Source organism: Mus pahari, chromosome 6, assembly GCF_900095145.1.
Source record: "Mus pahari chromosome 6, PAHARI_EIJ_v1.1, whole genome shotgun sequence".
Taxonomy (NCBI): Eukaryota; Metazoa; Chordata; class Mammalia; order Rodentia; family Muridae; genus Mus; species Mus pahari.
The window spans coordinates 84,531,264-84,554,552 of NC_034595.1; the positions used below are offsets into that span (position 1 = coordinate 84,531,264).

Sequence of the window (23,289 nt, forward strand, 5' to 3'; positions counted from 1 at the left end):
GAACTCACTCTGTAGACCAGGCTGGCCTCAAACTCAGAAATCCGCCTGCCTCTGCCTCCCAAGTGCTGGGATTAAAGGCGTGCACCACCACCGCCAAGCTTTTTTTTTTTTTTTAATTTGATTTTTCAAGACAGAGTTTCTTTGTGTAGCTTTGACCAGCTTAGAATTAGCTTTGTAGACCTGGCTTTAAAACACATGGTCTTTTGCTGAACCTGGAGCTTGCTGTAACAGAACACTGGCTGGCCAGCCGGGTTCTGGGACCTGCCTACCTCTAGCAGTGATGTTATAGGTCGGGTGCTCTTACCCACTGAACCATCCCACCAGCGCTTCTATCAGATCTTAAAACCTAGACGTTAGGGCTGAGATGGCTCAGCGACTAAGAGCACTGACTGCTCTTCCGAAGGTCCTGAGTTCAAATGCCAGGAACCACATGGTGGTGGCTCACAACCATCCTTAATGAGATCTAACACCCTCTTCTGGTGCATCTGAAGACAGCTACAGTGTACTTATGTATAATAATAAATAAATCTTTGGGCTGGAGCAAGCAGGGACTGAGAAAACAGAGTTGACCGGAGCGAGCAGAGGTCCTAAAGAATTCAATTCCCAACAACCACATGAAGGCTCACAACCATCTGTACTGCTACAGTGTGCTCACATACATAAAATAAATAAATAATAAAAATAAAATTAAAAAAAATAAAATCCAGACATTAAGACAGGTGGTTGGGTCAGGCGGTGGTGGCGCACGCCTTTAATCCCAGCACTCAGGAGGCAGAGGCAGGCAGATTTCTGAGTTTGAGGCCAGCCTGGTCTACAGGGTGAGTTCCAGGACAGCCAGAGAAACCCTGTCTCGAAAAAAAAAAAAATGTGTGTGATTGGTTGGTGAGATGGCTCAGTGGGAAAGGTGCTTACTGCCTGGACACCTGAGTTCAATCCTAGGGACTCATGTAAAGGTGGAAGGTGAGAACCAATGCCACCAAGCTGTCCTCTGACCTGCAGAGTGCCATGGCAAGTTTGTCCCTATATGTAAGTCTTGCACACATGCTACTGAAAACAAATAAAACCCAAACATGATACTGTCCCCACCAACAATTATGTGGACAGTCATTTTAGTTCTTCTTTTCCTTTTTTTTCTTTTTTTAGGTTGGCCCTGATGGTATACAACTGTTAACCCCAGCATTTAGGAACCTGAGGCAGGAGGACTGCTAGGAGTTCCTAGCAGCCTGGAACTAGCAAGACTTTGTCTTAAGAGAATTTTCTTCAGTTGGTTATCATGATGCTCACCTTTAATATCAGCACTGGGAGGCAGGATTCTGAGTTCAAGGCCACCCTGATTACAGAGTGAGTTCTAGGACAGCCAGGGCTATAAAGAGAAACCCTGTCTCGAAAAAAACAGAAACAAACAAACAAAAAAATCCAGAAATGATGTTGGGGGTGAGGCTGAAGAGTTTGCTGGGTGGTTAAGAACATTTGTTTTCCAGTGTTCACTTCACAGCCCCCACATGGTAGCTCAAAACCATCTGCCAGTCCAGTTGCCCATGATCCCATATCCTCTGCTCTCCACAAATACCAGGCAGGCAAATGGTGCACAAACATACAGGCAGACAAAACATACGCATAAAATAAACTGATACAAAATCAGAGCTGGGGCTGAGGAGACAGAGGGGAGCAGCTGCTCCCTAGAGGCCCAGCGGCTGCCTGTGGAAGCTCAGGAAAGCCAGGGCAACCCCAGCTGCAGGGGACCTGACAGCCTCTTCTGGCTTTCAGAGGTAAGTAATCAAATGTGGTACACAAATGGTACACATAAGAAAGAAAAGAAGAAAACTGGGGTTTGAGAGATAGCTTAGTGGTTAAGAGCACAGGCCGCTCTTCCAGAGTCCCTGAGTTCAATTCCCAGTACACACACACACACACACACACACACACACACACACAGACTCATAAATGTCTATATTGGGATCCCATACCCTCTTCTGGTGCTTAGACGAGCATGCAGACAAAGCCCCTGTCTTAGTCAGGGTTGCTATTCCTGTACAAGCATCATGACCAAGAAGCAAGTTGGGGAGGAAAGGGTTTATTCAGCTTACACTTCCACATTGCTGTTTATCACCAAAGGACGTCAGGACTGGAACTCAAGCAGGTCAGGAAGCAGGAGCTGATGCAGAGGCTATGGAGGGATGTTACTTACTGGCTTGCTTCCCCTGGCTTGCTCAGCTTGTTTTCTTATAGAACTCAGGACTACCAGCCCAGAGATGGCACCACCCACAAGGGGCCCTCCTCCATTTATCACTAATTTAAAAATGCCTTACAAAAAACAAACAAACAAACATTGCTTATAAGCCAGGTGGTGGTGGCACATGCCTTTAATCCCAGCACTTGGAAGGCAGAGGGAATTCAAGGCCAGCCTGGTCTACAGAGTGAGTTCCAGGACAGCCAGGGCTGCACAGAGAAAGAAACCCTGTCTCAAAAGACAGAAAATAACCAAATAAGTAAAAATAAATAATTTTAAAAACTCTTTATAAACTGCATCTATTAGATATTTTTAAATACCAGCATAATGCCCCTCACTACCTTGGCACTGGTAATTACCTCCGACAGCCTTGAGGGCTCTTTCTCAATTCATTCATGCCCCCAAAGCTAATGACTACCCTGAAATTCAGTTAATCATTTCTTTGAGTTTTGCTTTCTTTCTGCCATTCACCTTGTCAGCCCCACCCCGTTTGAGACCGGTCCATGCTCTGTAGCCCAGCCTGACCTTGAACTTGTAATAGACGTCCTACCTCTCTCACCCAGGTGCCAAGATCACTTGAGTGACCTGAGGGTTTTTTTTTTCTGATTTAAAGAATATTTATTTATGCATCCCTAAATTTTGCTTTTAGTTTGCAAGTCCAAACTTTATATAAATGAAACAATTCTGGTGTCTGACCTCCTAACCTGAGGTTATTTGTACAAAATGCAAATGTTTTACAAAACCTTGTGAACTCATCAGCCGTGGATACTGGTGTATGCTGGTAAATTTAAAAAAAGAAAAGAGCCGGGCAGTCGTGGCACACGACTTTAATCCCAGCACTTGGGAGGCAGAGGCAGGTGGATTTCTGAGTTTGAGGCCAGCCTGGTCTACAGAGTGAGTTCCAGGACCCTGTCTCGAAAAACCAAAAAGAAAAGAAAAGAAAAGAACAAATCTGGGTGGGGTGTGTTAAGGGTTATTAAAGGGGGAGGAGCTACTGCAATTACGAGGGAGGGCTCTGACCTGGCAACATCTCCAAGGTCTCAAGGGCAAAACCAGAACAGACCAGGGAAAGCCCGGGGAGAGGAAGTGGGGCAAACAACGGAAACATGGTGGCTGATGGGTAAGGAGATGGGAATTATTTGGCTCTGAATCCAGCCCATTCTCACCAGGGGCTTTTGAGGAAGAGGAGGCAAGAGCTGGCTCAAGGTCTGAGACTCAGGGGAAGGAGAGATGGAAGCTCATTCAAAGCTTGGTGGGCGGGGACTAGTAAGAATGTCAACTGAGCCGGGGCGTGGTGGCGCAGGCCTTTAATCCCAGCACTCGGGAGGCAGAGGCAGGTGGATTTCTGAGTTCAAGGCCAGCCTGGTCTACAAAGTGTGTTCTAGGACAGCCAGGGCTACACAGAGAAACCCTGTCTCGAAAAACAAAACAAACAAACAAAAAAAAAAACAGAAAGAAAAGAAAAGAAAGAAAGAAAAGAAAATGTCTCTTACTCCCCTTAGTGTGTGTTTTTTTTTTAGTATAGAATAGAGTTTATTCAGGACATGGGGAGGGGAATTAAGAGGATAGTAGAGGCAGAGAAAGGCAGAGAGAGAGTAGAGAAGTGGAGGAGGGCCATGACCACGTGTGTGTGGAGGGGGGAGAGGTGGAGCAAGGGTTCAAGAGGCAAAGGAGAGAAGCAGGAGAAAGAGAGGAGTGCGATTTTTCTAAGGAAACAAAAACAATTGTCTACTCATCCTAGCCAGGGAACCAATGACAGACCAAAGTCTGCATAAAACTAACCAGCAACAATTCACCCAATGTGAGGAGCCAATGAGTTTATTAGAGTTATTTATAGGAGCATGGACGACCCCAAATCAGTCAGCTTCATTACTGAAAAGTCACCCCAGCATGACTTACAAAAGCTGAATCACTGAAGTTCTTTGCTGGACTTGAAGGCAGCTGGACAGGTTGGAAAGTCTCTTCTCTCCAGCAGTCCTTATTGCTCATATACACTTGAGGAGGGGACTTTGTGAATCTTGTATGTTTTAGGAACTGAGACTTGTGAGTTGTTTACTTTTCTAAATTTTTTCCTAATTTTTATTTTGTATTGTTTTGCTTGCAAGTTTTTGTTTTTTTTAAGATTTATTTATTAACATTGTAGCTGACTTCAGACACACCAGAAGAGGGTGTCAGATATCATTATGGGTGGCTGTGAGCCAGGACCTTTGGAAGAGCAGTCAGTGCTCTTATCCACTGAGCCATCTCGCCAGCCCTTGCTTGCAAGTTATTTATTTATTTATTTAATATATGTGAGTATCTCTTCAGACATACCAGAAGAGGGCATTAGACTCGATTACAGATGTGAGCCACCATGTGGTTGCTGGGAATTGAACTCAGGACCTCTGGGAGCACAGTCAATGCTCTTACCCGCTGAGCCATCTCGCCAGCCCTTGCTTGCAAGTTTATATGTGCATACCTGGCGCCCTCAAGAGGACAGAAGAAGGCATTGGATCCCTTGAAACTGGAGTCACAGATAGTTGTGAACGGCCCTGTGGGTGCTAGGAATTGAATCTGTGTCCTCTGTCTCTAAACCACTGAGTTATTTCTCCAGTCTCCATTGTTTATACTTGGGGAGTCATAAGGACTATCCACTCAGGATAGAATGTTTCAAAGTGGCCGCCACCAGCCCCTCCTTCTCTCCCTATGCCCTCATAGGAGCTGCCAAAAATGGCAGCTCCTGTCAAAATGGTGGCACCACGACATCTCGCCCTGCAACCATCACAGGAGCTGTCCACAGTGGAGCATTTCCTTTCCACTCCAGCAGGAGCTGTCCACGGTGACACCTTTCCTGCCTCAGCCCACCGCAGTTACAAGAAGCTGGCCACGGTGGCCACACCTTCTTCCCTGCCTCAACCTTGGTGAAAACACCACCGCAGGAGCTGTCCACGGTGACACCACCTCTTCTCCAGCCTCCTCAGAGTGGGGCCTCAGCCAAAGCCAGCTGCGGCTGGGAAGGACTTCCCACTCTAATCCATGGACCCGATGCAGGGAAAAGGGGGTGAGAAAAGCCACCAATTTCTGAGCGCCCCAAGCTCAGGACTTAAAATTCCACTAATCCTACATCTGGAAATCTCTGCCCTGCAAAGCACCTCCCCCTAAGCAATCCTATAAGCTCTGCCCTTTGTCCAGTTCCCTGCTGTCCTTGCCCAGGAGCAGAGGGCAGCCATCTCTGGATTCAGCTCTCCACATCCCGGACCCTCCAATACATCTCTTTCATGAGATTTGGTGCCTCGTGTGACTCTCTTGTCACAAGAAGCCAGAAGAGAAGAAGAAGTGAAGATGTGGGCTGTGGCTGAGGCTCCTGAGCTCCTGAGCACAGCTGGGGATCCCCTCCCCTTGGAGCTGCAATGCTTCTGCTGTGGGGACTTCCTCTCAGAGCCGTAAGATTCCTGGGCTTCCGTGCCCCAGGATGCCCTTCCGCTGGGAGGCCTTTTCCCTTCCGCTGGGAGGCCTTTTCCCTTCGTTCCTAGGCTTCTGAGTTCCAGGATACCCTTTCATCTGAGCAGGAACACCTACACCCACCATCAACCATCAACTGTATAAAAATTCTTAGAGAGGGGTGGGATCTCATGAGCCTGTCCCTCCTCCATGACAGGAAGTTGAAGGGCCTACTTTTGGGCGGAGCTGCACTTGCTATGAATTTAAAAACTGGATCTAGAGGCCCCAACGCCCTCCTCTGGCCTTCCTGAGCACTGCGCACAGTCACAAGAACGACAACTGTGAGGGACACAACGCCTTGTACAGAGATCGTCCGAAACTGGCAATACAGTTTTCATCTAATAGCCTATGACCTCTGGGAATAGTTTTCTATGTCTATGCATGTATTTGCACATTAAAAAAATCTTTTTGTTAAAGATAATTTTATGTGTATGAGAGTTTTGCCTGTGTATGAGAGTGCAGCCTGTCTGTGCCTGGTCCCTCTAGAAGTCAGAAGAGGGTGTCCAATCCCATGAAACGAGTTACGGATGGGCGGATTGCCTCGTCCATGGGTGCTGGGAATCCAATCCAAGTACTCTGTAAGAGCAGCGAACGCGCTTAATTGCCGGGGCATCTCTTCATCTCCCCCGTCCCGCGCCCCGAGAAAGGTTCTCTCGACATAGCCCTGTCTCAGTCACAATGCTGCCCAAGCTGGTCTTGCGAACTCACGCAGACCTGCCTGCCTCTGCCTCCCAAGTGCCGGGATTAAAGGCGTGAGGCACCACGCCCCGCGGCTGGGTTGGTACGGTAGAGTCGTTTTGCATCAGCCTTCCGCCTCCTCCCGCTCAGCATCCCGGTGCTCCACACTGGTTGCTCCTTAGGGCCTCTCACATGCTGGACCAGCTATCACTGAGCTAGAGCCCAGCCCACCGCACGAGTTTTCCATCTTCCGTGGAGCTGGACACTCAGATTCGGCCCAAGAGCCACGAAAACGAAGCTTCAGTTACCAAAGGGTCCCAGACTCCGGGTTCACCAAACTCCAGCGTCCGAGACGTGGTGCTCGCGCGAGAGTGGACGCCCAGCCATCACGTGACAGGCCAAGATGGCGACGCCCAGGGAGCCGGCCGGGGAGTCGGCGGTTTACCTGGTGGTGAGCGGGATCCCGGCCGTGTTACGCTCGGCTCAGTTACGGAGCTACTTTAGCCAGTTCCGGGAACAGCGCGGCGGAGGCTTTCTGTGCTTCCACTACCGGCACCGGCCCGAGAGGGCCCCTCCGCCGGCGAGTCCCGACGCGGCCGCTGAGGATCCGCTTCTCGGCCAGGCTCCGGCCTCCGACGCCCGCGCTGTCCGCGCCCGGGGCTCGGCGGCGGCCCAGACCCGCACCTGCTGCTGCGTCGTCTCGGTGAGGGGAGCGGCGCAGGCCCAGCGGCTGCTCCGCATGTACTCGGGTCGCCGGTGGCTGGACTCTCAGGGGACCTGGCTTCCCGGTCGCTGTCTCATCCGCAGGCTTAGGCTTCCCACAGAGGCTTCAGGTAAGAGGGGGAGAGAATGGACCGGACGTACGGCCCTTGGGAAAGAGGCGCGTTGCCTGGGTGGTAGAGATGGTGACCACTGTTTAGGAGCTTAAGTTAGTTCTGGACAAAGCTACACGTTTTCAGCCCAATCTGCATGTTAATTTTACTCAAGGACTTAAAAGGCAAAACAAACAAAAGAACTGGGATCTATGTAGATAAGTTTCTTTGTGTGTGTGTGTGGGGGGGGTCGTATAGATAACTTTCAAATTTATCCTTTCTTTCTGAGGAGGGTGATTTTGTACGGTGATAAATTTCCTTTTAGAGCCCGGCGCGCCTTTGATCCCAGCACTCAGGCGGCAGAGGCAGGACGATCTCTGAGCGAATTCCAGGACAGCCAGGGCTACACAGAGGAACCTTATCTTGAAATACACAAAGGAAACTTGGTTTCTTCTAATCTAACCTAGTGACTGGAAGACAGGCTCTGCAGAGGAAAGAGCTGGGAGCTTACAGTAGGCCGAAGGAGGCAGCAGAGAGGGGCGAGGCACAAGTGTGCCCATCGGGGAAAAGGAAGCTGGGTGTTTTAAAAGGCCAAGTGGAGAGGTATAAATACATTATTTTGAAACAGTTTATTCTAAAGTCATTAACAATAATGGTGGTATATGCCTTTAGTCCTAGTACCTGGGAAGTAGAGGCAGGTGGATCTCTGTAGTTCTAGCCTGGCTTGGGCTACAAAGTGAGTTCCAGGCCAGCCAAGACTATCTACCTCTGACCCTGTCTCAGGTTACGGTTTAAGCTGAGTCTTTAGGAGCAATGTCTTATCAAGACAAAACTGCATGAGCTGCCTCTCTTGTCTCTCTCTCATGTAATCTATGCTGGCCTCAAACTATGAAAGTTCCAATGACCTTGAACCAGGTGTGCTAGTGAACCCCTTTAATCCCAGGAGAGGCAATCAAATTTCTGTGTTCAAGGCCAGCCTGGTTTACATGTCTAGTTTCAGACCAAACAGGGTCTGACTCAAAAGTGAATAAACAAAAGAAATAACCTTGGACTCCTGCCTGTGCTTCCCATGCTGGGATTATAAGTGTATGCCACCATATCTGATCAGCCCATCATTTTCTTTCTTTTTGGGGGGGAGGAGGGGGTTTGAGACAGGGTTTCTCTGTATAGCCCTGGCTGTCCTGGAACTCACTTTGTAGACCAGGTTGGCCTCGAACTCAAGAGATCCACCTGCCTCTGCCTCCCGAGTGCTGGGATTAAAGGCGTGCGCCACCATGCCTGGCGCCCATCATTTTATTTTCTTTTCTTTCTTTTTTTTGGATTTATTTATTTTTTTTTTAAAGATTTATTTATTTTTTTTTTTTTTTAGATTTATTTATTTATTATATTTAAGTACACTGTAGCTGTCTTCAGACACTCCAGAAGAGGGTGTCAGATCTTGTTACAGATGGTTGTGAGCCACCATGTGGTTGCTGGGATTTGAACTCTGGACCTTCGGAAGAGCAGTCGGGTGCTCTTAATTACTGAGCCATCTCACCAGCCCCTTGATTTATTTATTTTATGTATGTGAGCACACTGTCGCTGTCTTCAGACACACCAGAAGAGGGCATCAGATTCCATTACAGATGGTTGTGAGCCACCATGTGGTTGCTGGGATTTGAACTCTGGACCTTCGGAAGAGCAGTCGGGTGCTCTTAATTACTGAGCCATCTCACCAGCCCCTTGATTTATTTATTTTATGTATGTGAGCACACTGTCGCTGTCTTCAGACACACCAGAAGAGGGCATCAGATTCCATTACAGATGGTTGTGAGCCACCATGTGGTTATTGGGAATTGAACTCAGGACCTTTAAAAGAGTAGCCAGTGCTCTTAACCACTAAGCCATCTCTCCAGCCCCCAAGTCTTTTATTTTTAAAGAAATAAGTCTTATGTTTTAGCCTAACTGGCCTCTAATTCAGGATCCACCTGCCTTACTTTCTTGAATGTGCTAACCTCATAGATACCACTGTGTCTGATAGGAAACAGATTTTAAACTGTGATTTGCTTCTGGCTGGAATATCGCTAAAGATCATTTAGGGCTTTAACATCCAGTCTTTTCCTCCTTCCTAAGATCTGGGGTCCTTCCCCTTTAAGACCCGGAAGGAGCTACAGAGTCGAAGAGCAGAGAATGAAGCTTTTACCCTGGCCGACCTGAACCAGCTCCCGGAGCTGAATCCACCAGTGCTGATGCCCAACGGCAATGTGGGCACCCCCCTGCGGGTCTTTTTAGAGTTGATCCGCTCCTGCCGTCTACCACCTCGAATCATTACCCAGCTACAGCTCCAGTTCCCCAAGACCGGCTCCTCCCGGCGCTATGGCAACGTGCCCTTTCTGTATGAGGACTCGGAGACTGTAGAGCAAGAAGAGCACGTGTACACAGCCGAAGGGGAGGAGATCCCCCAGGGGACATGTTTGGAAGATCCAGCAGCTGGCTCCTCTGATGAGCCCGAGGATGAAGGGCAGCAGGAGGAGGAGGAGTCTGGTTCAGAAGATGTGAGTAGTGTAGCACTTTACAGAGGCCGGGCCAGGGCTGGGTTTGGAGCTCATTGGGTGGAACGCTTACCCAGCGAGCACGAAGCCCTGAGTTTGAATCCCAGACTGCGTAAACCTGGCAGAGTGGTACACATCTGTAATCCTAACCCTAGGGGAAGTGGAGGCAAGAGGCTCAGAAGTTCAAGGTCATATTCAGCTGCATAGAGAGTTCAAATCCAGCCTGGATTACATGAGATTCTGATGTAAAAAAAGAAAAAGACAGGCTAGGGTTCTTCTGTCAGGGGTATGACTGAGGCTCTTCCACAGAGTAGAAGCTCTCCAACAGTGACTGTAAAATTCCTTTTACGTGTGCATTTTTATGCCTTCTTGAGGGGAGATGTCCAGAGTTTTTATCAAAAGATTGCCAAATGTATCGCCTTCCATACAAAGGCTCCTTTTCAGAGATGGAAAGAACGCAGCGAGAGATGTACAAGAATTTACCCAAGAGCGGGTGAGGAAGCAGGAGTAGCTTCAGGATGGGAGCCCGCTTCCTTCTTGAGGCTTCTCCAACATCTGCTTTCATTGGGTCTCTGGTCCCTCGAGTCAGTGCACCGAGCATCAGCCTCTAGTCTTAGCCTTGTCACCAAAACAGACCTTTAGTTTTCCTCTCCTTCATCCATGAACCAAGTGGGATGGGATCTGGGGTGAAGCCTTTTGTCGTTTATTGATTGGGCTTTTGAGCACTCCCTTCTGATGTCACCTGATACCTGACCTTACCTCCTTCCCAGCTCTGCTGCCTTGGTTCCTCTGGCATCGTAGGGTTTAACCAGGATGGGAACCCAAGGAGTCAAGCCAAGAGTCATGCTGTCATTCCTCAAGCGCAGTTAAGCGCACTGTAGCAAGGATCAGTACTGAATTCTAAGGCTCTTCTCCTACCCATTCCCTGCCCTTAAAGAACCTGCTTGTTGAAACAAGAAGGCGCAGAAAAGCTGTGTGGGGTGATGCCCTGGCTTTGCCTGCTGGTTCTGCTGCCCTTGGCATAGCATTGTGGGCAAATGACCTTACATCTGAACCTAGGCTCCCTCCTGTAAAATGGGAGTATTGGCACTTACCTCGTGGGGTCACTGGGGCGATTCCAGGAGCCCAATGATAGGAAGTGCCTGACCAGCAGGGGAATACTTGTCTGTCCCTTTCTTTTCATGACGTGATTGAGAAAGGCTTAAATGTGGTGTACTGGTTAACACCACTGATGAGAGAGCTGTGTGTTGAGTGGGCTTTGTGCCAGCTGCAGAACTCAGCCTGAGGCAGAGGGATTCGGGAGGAAATGCCTGGGCAAAGCACAGACGGTGAGAGTGGGCGGGGGGGGGGGCAGGGCTTCAAGGTCTAAATATGCTGCCTCCTGGGGGTACCCTGCGAGGTCCAGGTCCCACATCCCCTTCTTGGCCCAGAAACTCCTTCCTTTTAGGACGTCAGATACAAGTCACCTCCCTGTCCCCTCCTCCCAGGACGATGATGACCGGGGTGAGGAGTGGGAGCGACACGAAGCTCTTCACGAGGATGTGACTGGGCAGGAGCGGTCAGCAGAGCGGCTCTTCGAGGAGGAGATTGAACTTAAGTGGGAGAAAGGTGGCTCTGGCCTCGTGTTCTACACCGACGCTCAGTTCTGGCAGGAGGAGGAAGGAGGTAAGACCAGGAGGCAGTCGGCTTGTGGTTACTGGGACAATGCCGGAGATGGATTGACTCCTGAAGAGAAAAGAGTTGGCTCAGTTCAGAGGTCTGAAGGCATGGCAGCTGGCTCTCCTGCCTGTGGTGAAGCCACACATTATAATTGGAGCCTGTGATGCAGTAAGCCTGTTCACCTCATGGCTGGGGTGCAAAGGAGAAGGAAGGAAGAAGAAACTTGGGTCTCACAGTTCCTTCTGAGGGCATGAATGAAGCTCCATCTCTTAAAGCTCCCGTTACTTCCCACTGGACTAAGCCTTTAACATGTGGGTCTGTGTGGACCCAGACCGTTAGGTGGGAGCCCAGGCAGGGGCTGGCAATTCAAGGTTGGAGGTCTCTGCTCCACATGATGGATTTCCTCATGACCTAAAAAAGCTAGGAAATGGCTTCCCTCCTACCTAAATGCAGACTGGTCTTCCCATTTTGGAATGAGGAATTGGTGGATTAGAATCTGGAATATTTGTCTAACTCTAGATTTAGCTTGAAACACATCTGGGAGTCATTGGGTTGGGACATAGAGTTTGGTGGTAGAGCATTTTAGTTTGTTCAAGGTCCTGGGACTGATCCTAGTCCAAGGACCAAAGAACTCTGAGTCGCTAACCCGTGCCTTCCGATGCTTTCGTCCCTGTAGATTTTGATGAGCAGACAGCTGATGACTGGGACGTGGACATGAGCATCTACTACGACAGAGGTACTGAGCGAGGGTGGCAGTCCCGGGAGGATCTTATACCCTAGTCCTGTATGCTAGCCACACCTGCTCGTCAGAGGCCAAGTTGGGGAACCAGGGGCAACCCACTGTACACTCCTTCTCAGTGTGCTTAAGGGAGATGGTTCTTTCTTTCTTTCTTTCTTTCTTTCTTTCTTTCTTTCTTTCTTTCTTTCTTTCTTTCTTTCTTAATTTATTATATGTAAGTATACTGTAGCTGTCTTCAGACACTCCAGAAGAGGGCATCAGATTTTGTTATGGGTGGTTGTGAGCCACCATGTGGTTGCTGGGATTTGAACTCCGGACCTTCGGAAGAGCAGTCGGGTGCTCTTACCCACTGAGCCATCTCACCAGCCCCAAAGGTTCTTGAATCCCCATGGACACCAAAATATGCCGCAGATGCTTTCTTACACGGTGATATAATATTTGCTTAGACCTACACACATCCTTATGCATACTTAAAGTAATCTCTCTCAAATAGAATTATTGCCAGGCAGTGGTGGTGAACACATGTAACCCTGGCAGAGACAAGCCGATCTTTGTGCATGTGAGACCAGCCTGGTTTACAAAGTGAGTTCCAGGGCATCTAGGGCTACACAAAGAAACCCTGTCTCGAAAAACAGAAACAAGCCAGGCAGTGGTGGCTCACACCTTTAATCCCAGCACTCGGGAGGCAGAGGCAGGTGGGTTTTTTTTTTTTTTTTCTTTTTTTTTTTTTAGAGCGAGGAGGGGCCAAGAAGCTCCCCCTTTTTTTTAAAGATTTTTTTATTATATGTAAGTACACTGTGGCTATCTTCAGACACTCCAGAAGAGGGAGCAGATCTTGTTACGGATGGTTATGAGCCACCATGTGAGGCCAGCCTGGTCTACAAAGTGAGTCCAGGACAGCCAGAGCTACACAGAGAAACCGTCTCGGAAAAAAAAAACAGAAAAACCAACCAAACAAAAAAGCAGCAGCAGCTTGGCTTTCGGTCGACTCATAATTCTGAAGTGAGAAACAACCTGGAATTTTGTTTTATTTTTGTTTTCTATTTGGTTTTGGTGTTTAAGACACCGTGTAGCCCTGGCTTCCAAGAACCTGGAAGAGTAGAGCAGACTGGCCTCGAAGTCAGACATCCACTGTCCTCCTGCTGCCTCCCAAATGCTGGGGTTAAAGATGTGTGCCATGGTTCTTTGCCCTTTCTTAGATAAGGATTTTTTTTTAATGTTTTTTGTTTGTTTGTTTGTTTGTTTGAGTCCGGTCTTGCTATGTAGCTCTGACTGTCCTGGAACTCACTCTGTAGACCAGGCTGGCTTGAACTCAGAAATTCACCTTTTTCTCCTTCTCAAGTGCTGGGATTAAAGGTGTGCGCCACCACCGTGCCCAGCTGAGACTGATTATTTTTGTCTTAGACGAATGTGTGTTTTGCCTGAATGTAAGTATGCCACGTGCCTGGTGCCCTTAAAGTGCAGAACAGGACATCAGATTCCCTGGAACAGGAGTTACAGACATTTGTGAGCTGCCACATGCATGCTGGGAAATGAACCCAGGTCCTGTAAGGAATCAGTACACTGACTGCTGGGCCATCTCTCTGTTCCCAGTAAGCTGGCTTCTGGTTTCATCTATGTCATTCTTTGACTTTCCTGCCTCATCTGGAAGAAGAGAGCTGTAATTCCTGTTCCTGTTGAGCTCCCAAGCTCGTAAAATAGTTTACAGGACATTATGCACATGAGTCAGAGATCTTGTGAGGGGACTCTAGAACCTCATCCTCCCGGGGACAGGGACCCGTTTACAAAATGGGACATTTTTACAAAATGTTCCTGCAGATGGTGGGGACAAGGACGCCCGTGACTCTGTCCAAATGCGCCTGGAACGGAGACTCCGTGAGGGTCAGGAAGATGGCTCTGTGCTAGGTTGCCAAGTCGGCACCTTTGAGCGCCACACCAAGGTAAGTGGTTAACCACAATGTCATTCCCTCTTCCTCCATTTCTCCTGCTCTAAGGAACATGCCCCCTCTCTCTTTCCTTCCCTTCCCCCCAATCCCTCTTCTCCTTACATCCCTTATATCCTTTGAGGCAGGGCCTCATATGTAGCCCAGCCTGACCTTGAACTCAGATCTCCTGCTCCATCTCCCAAGTGATGGAGCCTGCACCCCCTGTCCACTTCTCTGGACTTCGCTGCTTCCTTTGCAGGGCATCGGCCGGAAGGTGATGGAGCGCCAGGGCTGGGCTGAAGGCCAGGGCCTGGGGAGCAGGTGCTCCGGGGTGCCTGAGGCCCTGGATGGAGATGGCCAGCACCCTAGGTGCAAGCGCGGCTTGGGGTGAGTACACCTGAGGGGCTCCCTGGGGCATCATCTAACTGTGCTGCTGTCTGCTTGCCTCTCGCCATTGCTGTTGGGGTGGGTATGGGCACCCCAAAATGAACAGCTTCACAGCAGATGTAGAAATAGGTGACACCGTCCTTATTTTCATTTTAAATCCAATCCTACAATTTAAAGGGATCGCGGGGCCCTTAGGGAAGTCATTTCCTCAAGTCTGAGTTTGGGCTTCATAAGGGAGTCTGTTGAGGAAATGAAAATTCCCAGGTTCCCGATAGTTGACACAGCTCTCCAGAGGCTGGAGAGCAGAATTCGGAGACACAGCTTTGTCTTTGGGGCTAGAGGTATGGCTCAGGAGTGAGTGTTTCCTTGCCCTGGGTTCAAGCGCTATCCATATGAGACTGGTCTTTCTGATAGGACAAACCAGATGTGTAGTAATTACTTCCTGTCTCTTTCTAACCTCGTTACTGGGGTTTGAAGAGAGCAGCCTTCTCTCACCAAGAACCCTGTTTTATCCAGATACCATGGAGAGAAGTTACAGCCATTTGGGCAGCTGAAGAGGCCCCGTGGAACTGGCTTGGGGCTCATTTCCACAATCTATGATGAGCCTCTGCCCCAAGACCAGGGGGAGACCTTGCTCCGGCGCCAGCCACCCACCAGCATGAAGTTTCGAACGGATGTGACTTTTGTGAAGGGTTCTAGCTGTGCCTTGGACAGACCTTCAGAGCCTGAGTGAGCCGATGTCCTCGGTCAGGATCACTCAGCGGCTGGGACTTAGCCCTCTGCCCGGATCGTGCCCTGGGGACCTCTGAAGCAGCCCAGAGCCCGGGAGTAGCTGACTGACTGTGCAGCACGGGCAGCCCTGAGCAGGCCCAGTTTCTCTACCTCAAAGATGACCACCAAAAGCCCCTCCGTCTCCTGGGGTGTTTGTGCCTAAAGGCCTTCCTTGGTCTCCAGGCCCTAGTGCTTGTTTGGGTTTGCCCAGAACGTTGAAGATCTGGACTGCCTGTGGCACCGTCAAGTCGGGTTTAGGGGTTGTCTGAAGAGCTCCGTGAAGCTGGGAAAGGGGACCAGAGAACTGATCCAGAGAGGGTCGCGGTCCCTTACCACCTCTACCCTCTGCCTAGGGACGGATCGGTGCGAGAATAAACCAGTTTACCCGGCATGGAGATCTGCCTTAGTGAAGCCTGGGGAAACCCGAGGTGTGAGGTTGCGTGACCACAGCCTATGCCGTGGCCGTGTGGGCGGGACTTCCTCTCCAGACAAGTTCCGGCGGAATCCGGAAGTCGGAGCTTTTCCCTTCCTTGCCGGGTAGTTTGTTCGGTTTTTTCTGCTTGGGTTTCCTTGGGGAGGCGCCCGTGGGCTGCCCGCTCCACCCATGGCGGGGGCCGCCCCGTCTACGGCCTTCGGACAGGCTGTGATCGGGCCCCCGGGCTCGGGGAAGACCACATACTGCCTGGGCATGAGCGAGTTCCTGCGCGCTCTGGGGCGGCGCGTGGCGGTGGTGAACCTGGACCCCGCTAACGACGGACTGCCTTACGAGTGTGCGGTGGACGTGGGCGAGCTGGTGGGGCTGGGCGACGTGATGGACGCGCTGCGCCTGGGGCCCAACGGTGGCCTGCTCTACTGCATGGAGTACCTGGAAGCCAACCTGGACTGGCTGCGCGCCAAGCTGGAGCCCCTGCGAGGCCACTACTTTCTCTTCGACTGCCCCGGCCAGGTGGAGCTCTGCACGCACCACACCGCCCTACGCAGCATCTTCTCCCAGATGGCCCAGTGGGACCTCAGGGTGTGTCTCGGGTCGGGGAGGCGGATAGGTGCCACGCCCCCACGTTACACTGCGAGCTAGCAGCTGAGTTAAGTTTGCAGCAGAACTAAAGCCTCCGAGGTAGAATTTTAGCTCTGCCCCCAACTCATTTCATGGTCCTGGAAAGTCCTTTCACACTGTTTTGTCATCTCTAAAATGAATGTGTCAGTTCCCAATTGGGGCTTTTTAAAAAACACAGAAATCGGCTTAGTGATTGGTTAGTTGGTGTTCAGAAGTGTAATAAAAGAGTAGAGAGGTAGGCGCCGTGTGATTTAAACCCTTTGTCCACTACAGGGACTCTGTGCAAGAGACCTTGGGAGAGGTGTTGGAGATTAGCTCAGTGGTAGAGAACTTGTCTAACAAGCAGAGGCCACAGTCCCTGGGTTTGGTCCCCAGAAGAGTAGGAAGGATAACATGGAAAAATTGTCCCCTATCTTCTTGGAGGAGGACATGATGTTATTAAAGGACATGATGTTATTAAAATTAAGTACAAGAGGCAGGGGAAATGTCTCAGGCCTAGAACCCCAGCACATGGCGGGTGGAGAGAGAAAGAGTTCCGGGCCATAAAGCCCTGTCTGAAGCACGCACATGGGCAAGGAAGTAGAACAGTACCGAGGAAGGGTACACTGCAGCTGTGGGCTGCCAGTCTTGCAAGGGAGACGTGGGTCCAGAAGCCTCCTGCCTCGCCAGGTCAGTCTTCCCCTCACCCTGTATCTTCTGCTTACAGCTGACTGCTGTCCACCTTGTGGATTCTCACTACTGTACAGACCCGGCCAAGTTCATCTCCGTCCTGTGTACCTCCCTGGCCACCATGCTGCACGTGGAATTGCCCCATGTCAACATCCTCTCCAAGATGGACCTTATTGAACACTATGGGAAGCTGGGTAAGAGACTGCCTGCGGCGCTGAGGGAGCTACCTCAGTGCCTTCCTGACTTGTGGCCATCTGTTTTGTGCGCTGTGCCCGATGCTACAGTTGATCTAGAGATGGGAGCTACAGATGGGGCTTTAAAGGATTTAAAACAGGTGGTAGCACAGTGGCTGGAGGAAGCGGATCACAGCACGCTTGCTGCTCTGGGCCATGGCACCCTGACATTTGGGTGTACTGTAGAGGCAAAGTGCTGTCCTAGTTTGGGCTGTTGTAATGAAACTACCATCAACTCGGTGCCTAAGACAACGGACATTTATTCCTTGTGTTCTAGAGGGTGGGAAGTCTTAAGACCTGCATGGGTAGATGCAGGGTCTGACTAGTAGGTGGCCACCTTACCCCTGCGTACTCACATGGCAAGGGGAGTTGGGTAGTGTCGTGTCCCAGTGGCCAGCATAGTTTTCTCTGCTGTGCTAGTAGCATGGGCTCGTTCATCTCGGAAGTCATAAAGGAATGGAGGGAAGGAAGCTGATGTCTAGCAGGTGCGCGGGGAGGGAGGCTGGGAAATGGCATGGAAGTGGCCTTGCCTGGTGAGGACATGAAGGATGCCAGCCACGTCGGGAGCAGCTGACCGCGGAGCCCAGTGGCTGTCAGGGTGCTCTTCCTGTTTCTTAGGAAACTATGCATGGAACAAAAGCCTGCTCTAAGGAACTGGCCCAGGAAGGGAAGGTGCCTTACCCAGGAGGCCTTGCTGCTGGACTGAACAGTGGTTCAGTTTGACCAGCGTTTCCTAAGTCCTTCCAGTGTGTGTGCTCAGGCCGTGGGCTCTGACCAAGCTTCAGGACACTTTTTGACACTGGTGTGGACAACCATTGACTGGCTGTTTCTGTGTACAAGGCAAGGTGATGGGTTTACAAGCTGTGGACAACTGCTTTGGAACAATAGTTCCAAAGGTGTGGGGGTGCGTCTCTCATCCCAGCACTTGGGAGGGGAAGGCAGGAGGATTGGGTTTAAAGCCAGCTTGTTAATGTGAGACCAAAAGAGGAAGCTGGTCGGTCTCCTGAAGCTGAAGTTGTAAGCCACCCATGGAGATACTGGGGACTGAAGTCAGGTCCTCTGAAGAGTAGCAAGCACCCTTAATCTCTCAGGCTGCCCATTTAAATTAAATCTATTCCTTTATGGGGCAGACATGTGCGTGTGTGGGTCAATTTTCTCTTTCCCTTGTGTGGGCCCCAGAGATTGGCCTCAAGATTGGCTCCAGGTGTCTGTGTGCATGGGCAGTCTCGGACACTCATTTTAATTAGGGTCTCACAAAATTGCCTAGACTGACTTTAAATTTACTGTGTAGTCCAGGCTAGCCTTGAACTTCCAACCCTGCCGACTTGGCTGCTCGTATACCTGAATTACCAGCCTGTGCCATCGGGTTTTCTTTTTTGTTTTGAGACGGGGTTTCTCTGTGTAGCCCTGACTTCCCTGAAACTTGCTTTGTAGACCCAGCTGGCTTCAAATTTAAGAGCTCTGCCTGCCTCTGCCTCCCAGGCGCTGGAATTAAAGTTGTGAGCCACCACTACCATACAGTATTTCTTTTCTTTTCTTTTTTGGTTTTTCGAGACAGGGTTTCTTTGTGTAGCCCTGGCTGTCCTGGAACTCACTTTGTAGACCAGGTTGGCCTCGAACTCAGAAATCCGCCTGCCTCTGCCTCCTGAGTGCTGGGATTAAAGGCGTGCGCCACCACTCCCGGCCCAGTATTTCTTTTCTTAGTAACATCGGTTCACTGTCTTAGTGAATGTGAGTAATGGAAGGTCAGGGGTCAGCGTGCAGCTGTGCCCTTACCCTCAGCTCACAGCAGCTGTGAGAGCCAGCCTGGGCAGCTCACATGGTGGCAGGCTAGCCAGAGTGGAGGTGTGGAACAGTCTCAGAGAAATAACGACAAAGAAACAAAAAAGACACAGTCCCGGACTTTGTCTCTTCTCTCAGCGCCGTAGTGCAGCACCACGTGTAGTCAGGCTAGCTGTCCACTGCCTGCTCTGTTGAAGTCAACTGGGTATGACCCCCATCCTCACCCCCAAGAGCTGAGGACTGAACCCAGGGCTTTACCACTGAGCTAAATCCCCAGCCCTGGTTGTGACTTTTAATCCCCTTAGGGTGCTAGGAACAGAACCCAGGGCCTTGCAAATGCTAAACATGTCTGTCGCTGAGCTATGCCCTCCACCGCTGCAGCCCTGAGGTCTTTAGCCTAGTGTCAGCAGCATCTAACTCTGGTCTCTTCTCAGCCTTCAACCTGGACTACTACACTGAGGTCCTGGACCTCTCCTACCTGCTTGACCACCTGGCGTCGGACCCTTTCTTCAGTCACTACCGACAGCTCAATGAGAAGCTAGTGCAGCTCGTGGAAGACTACAGCTTGGTCTCCTTCATCCCTCTGAACATCCAGGTAGTGGACAGTAAGAGATGTCTTCCCTGTGCCTGCAGCCCTGACATGCCAAGGACATAGAGAGATTTGATGGCCTGGCTCTGTCCTTGGCTTGCTTTCAGGCCCAGGAGCAGTGATTCCGGTAAAAAGCTCAGAGCACACTTGAGTCCTGCTGATTAGGAGCCACCAGGCCTCTGCTTGTGTTTCCTCCCATGTGTGAGTGAGCGTGAGTGAGTCCAGAGAGTCACCAACAGGTGACCCACAACCAAGGGGTCCGTTTAGCTGAGTGGCTGTGTTGAGTTTGCAGAGTGTCCTGCGGCCTCCTTGTCTCTCATCCTCTAAAGCAGAGGTGACCCAGGAGACACTGTGGTCATAGAGTCCTTCCTGCAGTGGAGACCTGAGCCAGCTTCCCATCTAACTCAGTGGTTCTCAACTTGGAGGCATAGCAGATGCCCACCCTCCATTTCAGATTTTTTTTTCTTTTTTTTACATTATGGTTCATAACAGTAGTGACATTACAGTTATGAGGTAACAACAAACTAATTTTATGGCTGGGGATCAGCACAGCCTGAGGAACTAGATTAAAGGCTGAAGTGTTAGGAAGGCTGAGAACCCTGCTGACACCACACTTGGCTCCTGCGGTGTGACCCGAGTGTGTGTGCAGCCCTCGCTGCCGGGCCTTCCCTGCCAGCGCTGTGCTGAGGCCGAGCGCAGTATGCTGGTCTGTATGTTTCATTGAGATCTATGGACTGTTCTCACTCTTGTATGTGCATGAGGAGACCGTGACAAGTGACGTCGTTCTGTGCAGGCATCTAAGGGATGCTGACCTTCGCTGACTTCTGACCTTAAAGGCTGCTTGGCCCAGGAAGAGAAGAGTGAGACAGTTTTCTAGGGTGGTAGGGAGGCTCCCACAGGAAAAGGCCCTAGGCAGGGCTACACCTGCACGGAGGAACTGACCTTCCAGTCTACTCTGGGCAGTTGTCGTCCGCCTAGCCAGGCCCCTGGGGAATGGAGAGCTGTCCTGGGCCAAGGAAGGTGCGTGTACGTGCGGAACTGTCCTAGGAGTTAGAGGAGGCCAGTTAGCTATGGTCTCAGCTCTGACTCACTCACTGAGTTCTCTTCTCTGCTCAGGACAAGGACAGCGTCCAGCGAGTCTTACAGGCCGTGGATAAAGCCAATGGCTACTGTTTTGGGGTTCAAGAGCAGCGAAGCCTGGAAGCCATGATGTCTGCTGCAGTGGGAGCTGATTTTCACTTCTCCTCGTATCCTTAAGGACCACAGGAAAGGACGAATGGAAGGGCCCCAGACACAGAAGCCTGGAAAGGAAATGTCGTTGGGCTGTGGGAGAAGTGCAAGGGGCTGGTTTTGCCTTGGTGCTGGAGGGAGGGGAAGGGGGCGTGGCTGGCAGTGGACCGCTGGGGTGTAGCCCAGGATAGAACCCATGCCCTCTGCCATTAGCACATAGGGAAAGGATTTATTTAGTTTGGTGTTTTGAGACAGGGTGTCTCTACCCCTAGCTGGCCTGCCTCGGCCTGTGTAGTGCAGGCTAGTCTCAATCTTGATTTTCCTCCCTGGTTTTCTGAGACCACTGCACATTTTAGGAACTACCCTGTAAGAGTGGAAAATGCACTTGGTGGGTATAATTCGGAGCAGCAGAGTTCATAAGCGTCTTGCTAGATAAGGTGTGTAGTGGGAGAGTGAAAAGGAGCCAGACATGAGGTTTTGTGCCTGTAAACCAGCAGTTGGGAAACAGGCAGGAAGATCACCAAAAGCTTGAGGCTAGCCTGGGCTACAAAGTAAGAGCCTGTCTCAAAAAATGACAGAGGAGAATAGAGAAAGGGGTATTGGTTGAAAAATATGGAAGAGGTTGTTAGAACAGTTAGTGACAGAGTGATCATGGAGTGGAGAGGACACAGGTCTACCTATAGAAGGGACAAGCTGGCAGAGGGCACCACTGGACAACCAGAGCAGCTGGACCTCTGGGGTTGGGTTTGACCAATTTGTGTGTTCCTTGGGTCAGACAGTGTTGGAGAGGCAGGAAGGGAAGCTTGTCCTTCAGGTCGATTGTCTTAGAGATAGCATTTGCCAAGGTTGCTGGAGATGGGAATTTAGATGTCTGTGTCAGGCCCTTGAGGACAAGTGTCTGAGTACCTGGGTGCTAGGTGGGGGGGGGGGGACTCTATCTACTCTACTGTCACAGGTCTCATGTGACCTTGCAGAAGAGAAAAAGGGAGTGACAGGGACAGGATTTGGACGCCCTGGTCTGGCTCTTGAGCAGCTGCCACACCAGCTGGAGGGCCAGTGCCCCCTGGCCTTTGGTATAGACAGTGTGGGGAAGAAACTGGAGCCCCAAGGGAGGGCTGCAGTGGGCGGCTCACACCCACCTGGGGACTGGGGCAGAAGAGATGTGGGTGGGTGACGGTCTTCCTGCCCAGGCCAGTCCCCCATCTTCTGCCATGTCTAAGCCTTAACGCACCTCCGCTCAGCACTTTGGGCATCCAGGAGAAGTACTTGGCACCCTCGGAGCAGACCACAGAGCAGGAAACCATGCAGCTGTGACACATGGGCCTGGAAAGCCGGGGACAGCTCAGCGGGGATGCACCCAAAAACCACATCCAGCCAGAGCAGAGGCTGGGAGGAAACCTCATCCTGCAAAGGACTCACAGAGAAGAAGCCATACATAGCACCCTGTGTGGTGCCGACAAGCTCGGAGCCCAGAGGACTGGCTCTGCTTGGCCTGCAATGGATGGGCATGCTATAATAGATTATTCTCTGTCTTTTGTGACCTTAAACCTTTCTTCAACCCTCTGGACCCAGGGATTTGGAGAACAAAGAAGTGTCTTTGTCCCTCCAAATAGTCTATTTCTTTGTTTTTAATTAATGTTTCTTTAGTGTGTGTGTGAGTGTGTGTGTGTGTGTGTGTGTGTTTATGTGTGTGTGCACGTGTGTGCGTGTGTGAGGATGGGTGGGCCTGTGTATGGGGGTCAGAGAGTAACTTGGAGCTGGTTCTTTCCTGAGATCTAAGGTTGAACTCGGGTCAGGGACTTGGTGACAGGTGCCCTTTCCTGCCGCCCTTGTTTCTTCAGGTCAGTGTTTCTCGCAGCCTGGGCTCACAGCCTGGGCTAGGCAGATTACAGCTGTGCACTGGACTCTCATCATCATGGGATTTAGTTCTTCAGTGCTAACAGCGAGCTTTAAGCTCAAGCATCGGCAGGCAACTCACGCAAACCTTACTTAGTGCTTTTTAAAAAAGATTTTATTTATTTTATGTATATGAGTACGCTGTAGCTGTCTTCAGACTCACCAGAAGAGGGCATCAGATCCCATTACAGATGGTTGTGAGCCACTATGTGGTTGCTGGGAATTGAACTCAAGACCTCTAGAAGAGCAGTCAGTGCTCTTAACCTCTGAGCCATCTCTCCAGCACTTTCGTTTTGGTTTGGGTTTTTCGTTATGTTTTTTTTTTTTTTTTAATATTTATATATTTATTATATGTAAGTACACTGTAGCTGTCTTCAGACACTCCAGAAGAGGGCATCAGATCTTGTTACGGATGGTTGTGAGCCACCATGTGGTTGCTGGGATTTGAACTCCGGACCTTCGGAAGAGCAGTCGGGTGCTCTTACCCACTGAGCCATCTCACCAGCCCTTGTTTTGGTTTTGATACAGGGTTTCTCTGTGTAGCCTTGGCTGTCCTGGAACTCACTCTGTAGACCAGGCTGGCCTCGAACTCAGAAATCCACCTGTCTCTGCCTCCCAAGTGCT

General features: G+C 50.5%; 2 protein-coding genes across 2 annotated transcripts; both read left to right on the top strand.

Annotated features, from left to right (window-relative positions):
- Window positions 1-6,784: 6,784 nt before the first annotated feature.
- Gpatch3 (G-patch domain containing 3) lies at window positions 6,785-15,603 on the top strand. Its single transcript, XM_021200794.1, has 7 exons — window positions 6,785-7,221; window positions 9,313-9,734; window positions 11,219-11,396; window positions 12,067-12,126; window positions 13,948-14,069; window positions 14,314-14,441; window positions 14,958-15,603. The coding sequence occupies exons 1-7, from the start codon at window positions 6,792-6,794 to the stop codon at window positions 15,172-15,174; spliced, it is 1,557 nt and encodes a 518-aa protein (XP_021056453.1). The 5' UTR covers window positions 6,785-6,791; the 3' UTR covers window positions 15,175-15,603.
- Window positions 15,604-15,716: 113 nt separating this feature from the next.
- Window positions 15,717-22,410, top strand: Gpn2 (GPN-loop GTPase 2). Its single transcript, XM_021200639.2, has 5 exons — window positions 15,717-16,227; window positions 16,973-17,129; window positions 19,385-19,545; window positions 20,656-20,786; window positions 22,011-22,410. The coding sequence occupies exons 1-5, from the start codon at window positions 15,817-15,819 to the stop codon at window positions 22,081-22,083; spliced, it is 933 nt and encodes a 310-aa protein (XP_021056298.1). The 5' UTR covers window positions 15,717-15,816; the 3' UTR covers window positions 22,084-22,410.
- The last annotated feature ends 879 nt before the right edge of the window (window positions 22,411-23,289 follow it).

What these genes read in the sequence shown, in the direction of transcription:
- Gpn2 (XM_021200639.2), top strand. Translation starts at nt 15,817, where the DNA reads ATGGCGGGGGCCGCCCCGTCTACGGCCTTCGGACAGGCTGTGATCGGG. An exon ending in TGAACACTATGGGAAGCTGG is followed by an intron (nt 17,130 to 19,384) that starts GTAAGAGACTGC and finishes GTCTCTTCTCAG; the next exon opens with CCTTCAACCTGGACTACTAC. An exon ending in GCTGATTTTCACTTCTCCTC is followed by an intron (nt 20,787 to 22,010) that starts GTATCCTTAAGG and finishes ACCTCCGCTCAG; the next exon opens with CACTTTGGGCATCCAGGAGA.
- Gpatch3 (XM_021200794.1), top strand. Translation starts at nt 6,792, where the DNA reads ATGGCGACGCCCAGGGAGCCGGCCGGGGAGTCGGCGGTTTACCTGGTG. An exon ending in CTGGCAGGAGGAGGAAGGAG is followed by an intron (nt 11,397 to 12,066) that starts GTAAGACCAGGA and finishes TCGTCCCTGTAG; the next exon opens with ATTTTGATGAGCAGACAGCT. An exon ending in AGGTGCAAGCGCGGCTTGGG is followed by an intron (nt 14,442 to 14,957) that starts GTGAGTACACCT and finishes TGTTTTATCCAG; the next exon opens with ATACCATGGAGAGAAGTTAC.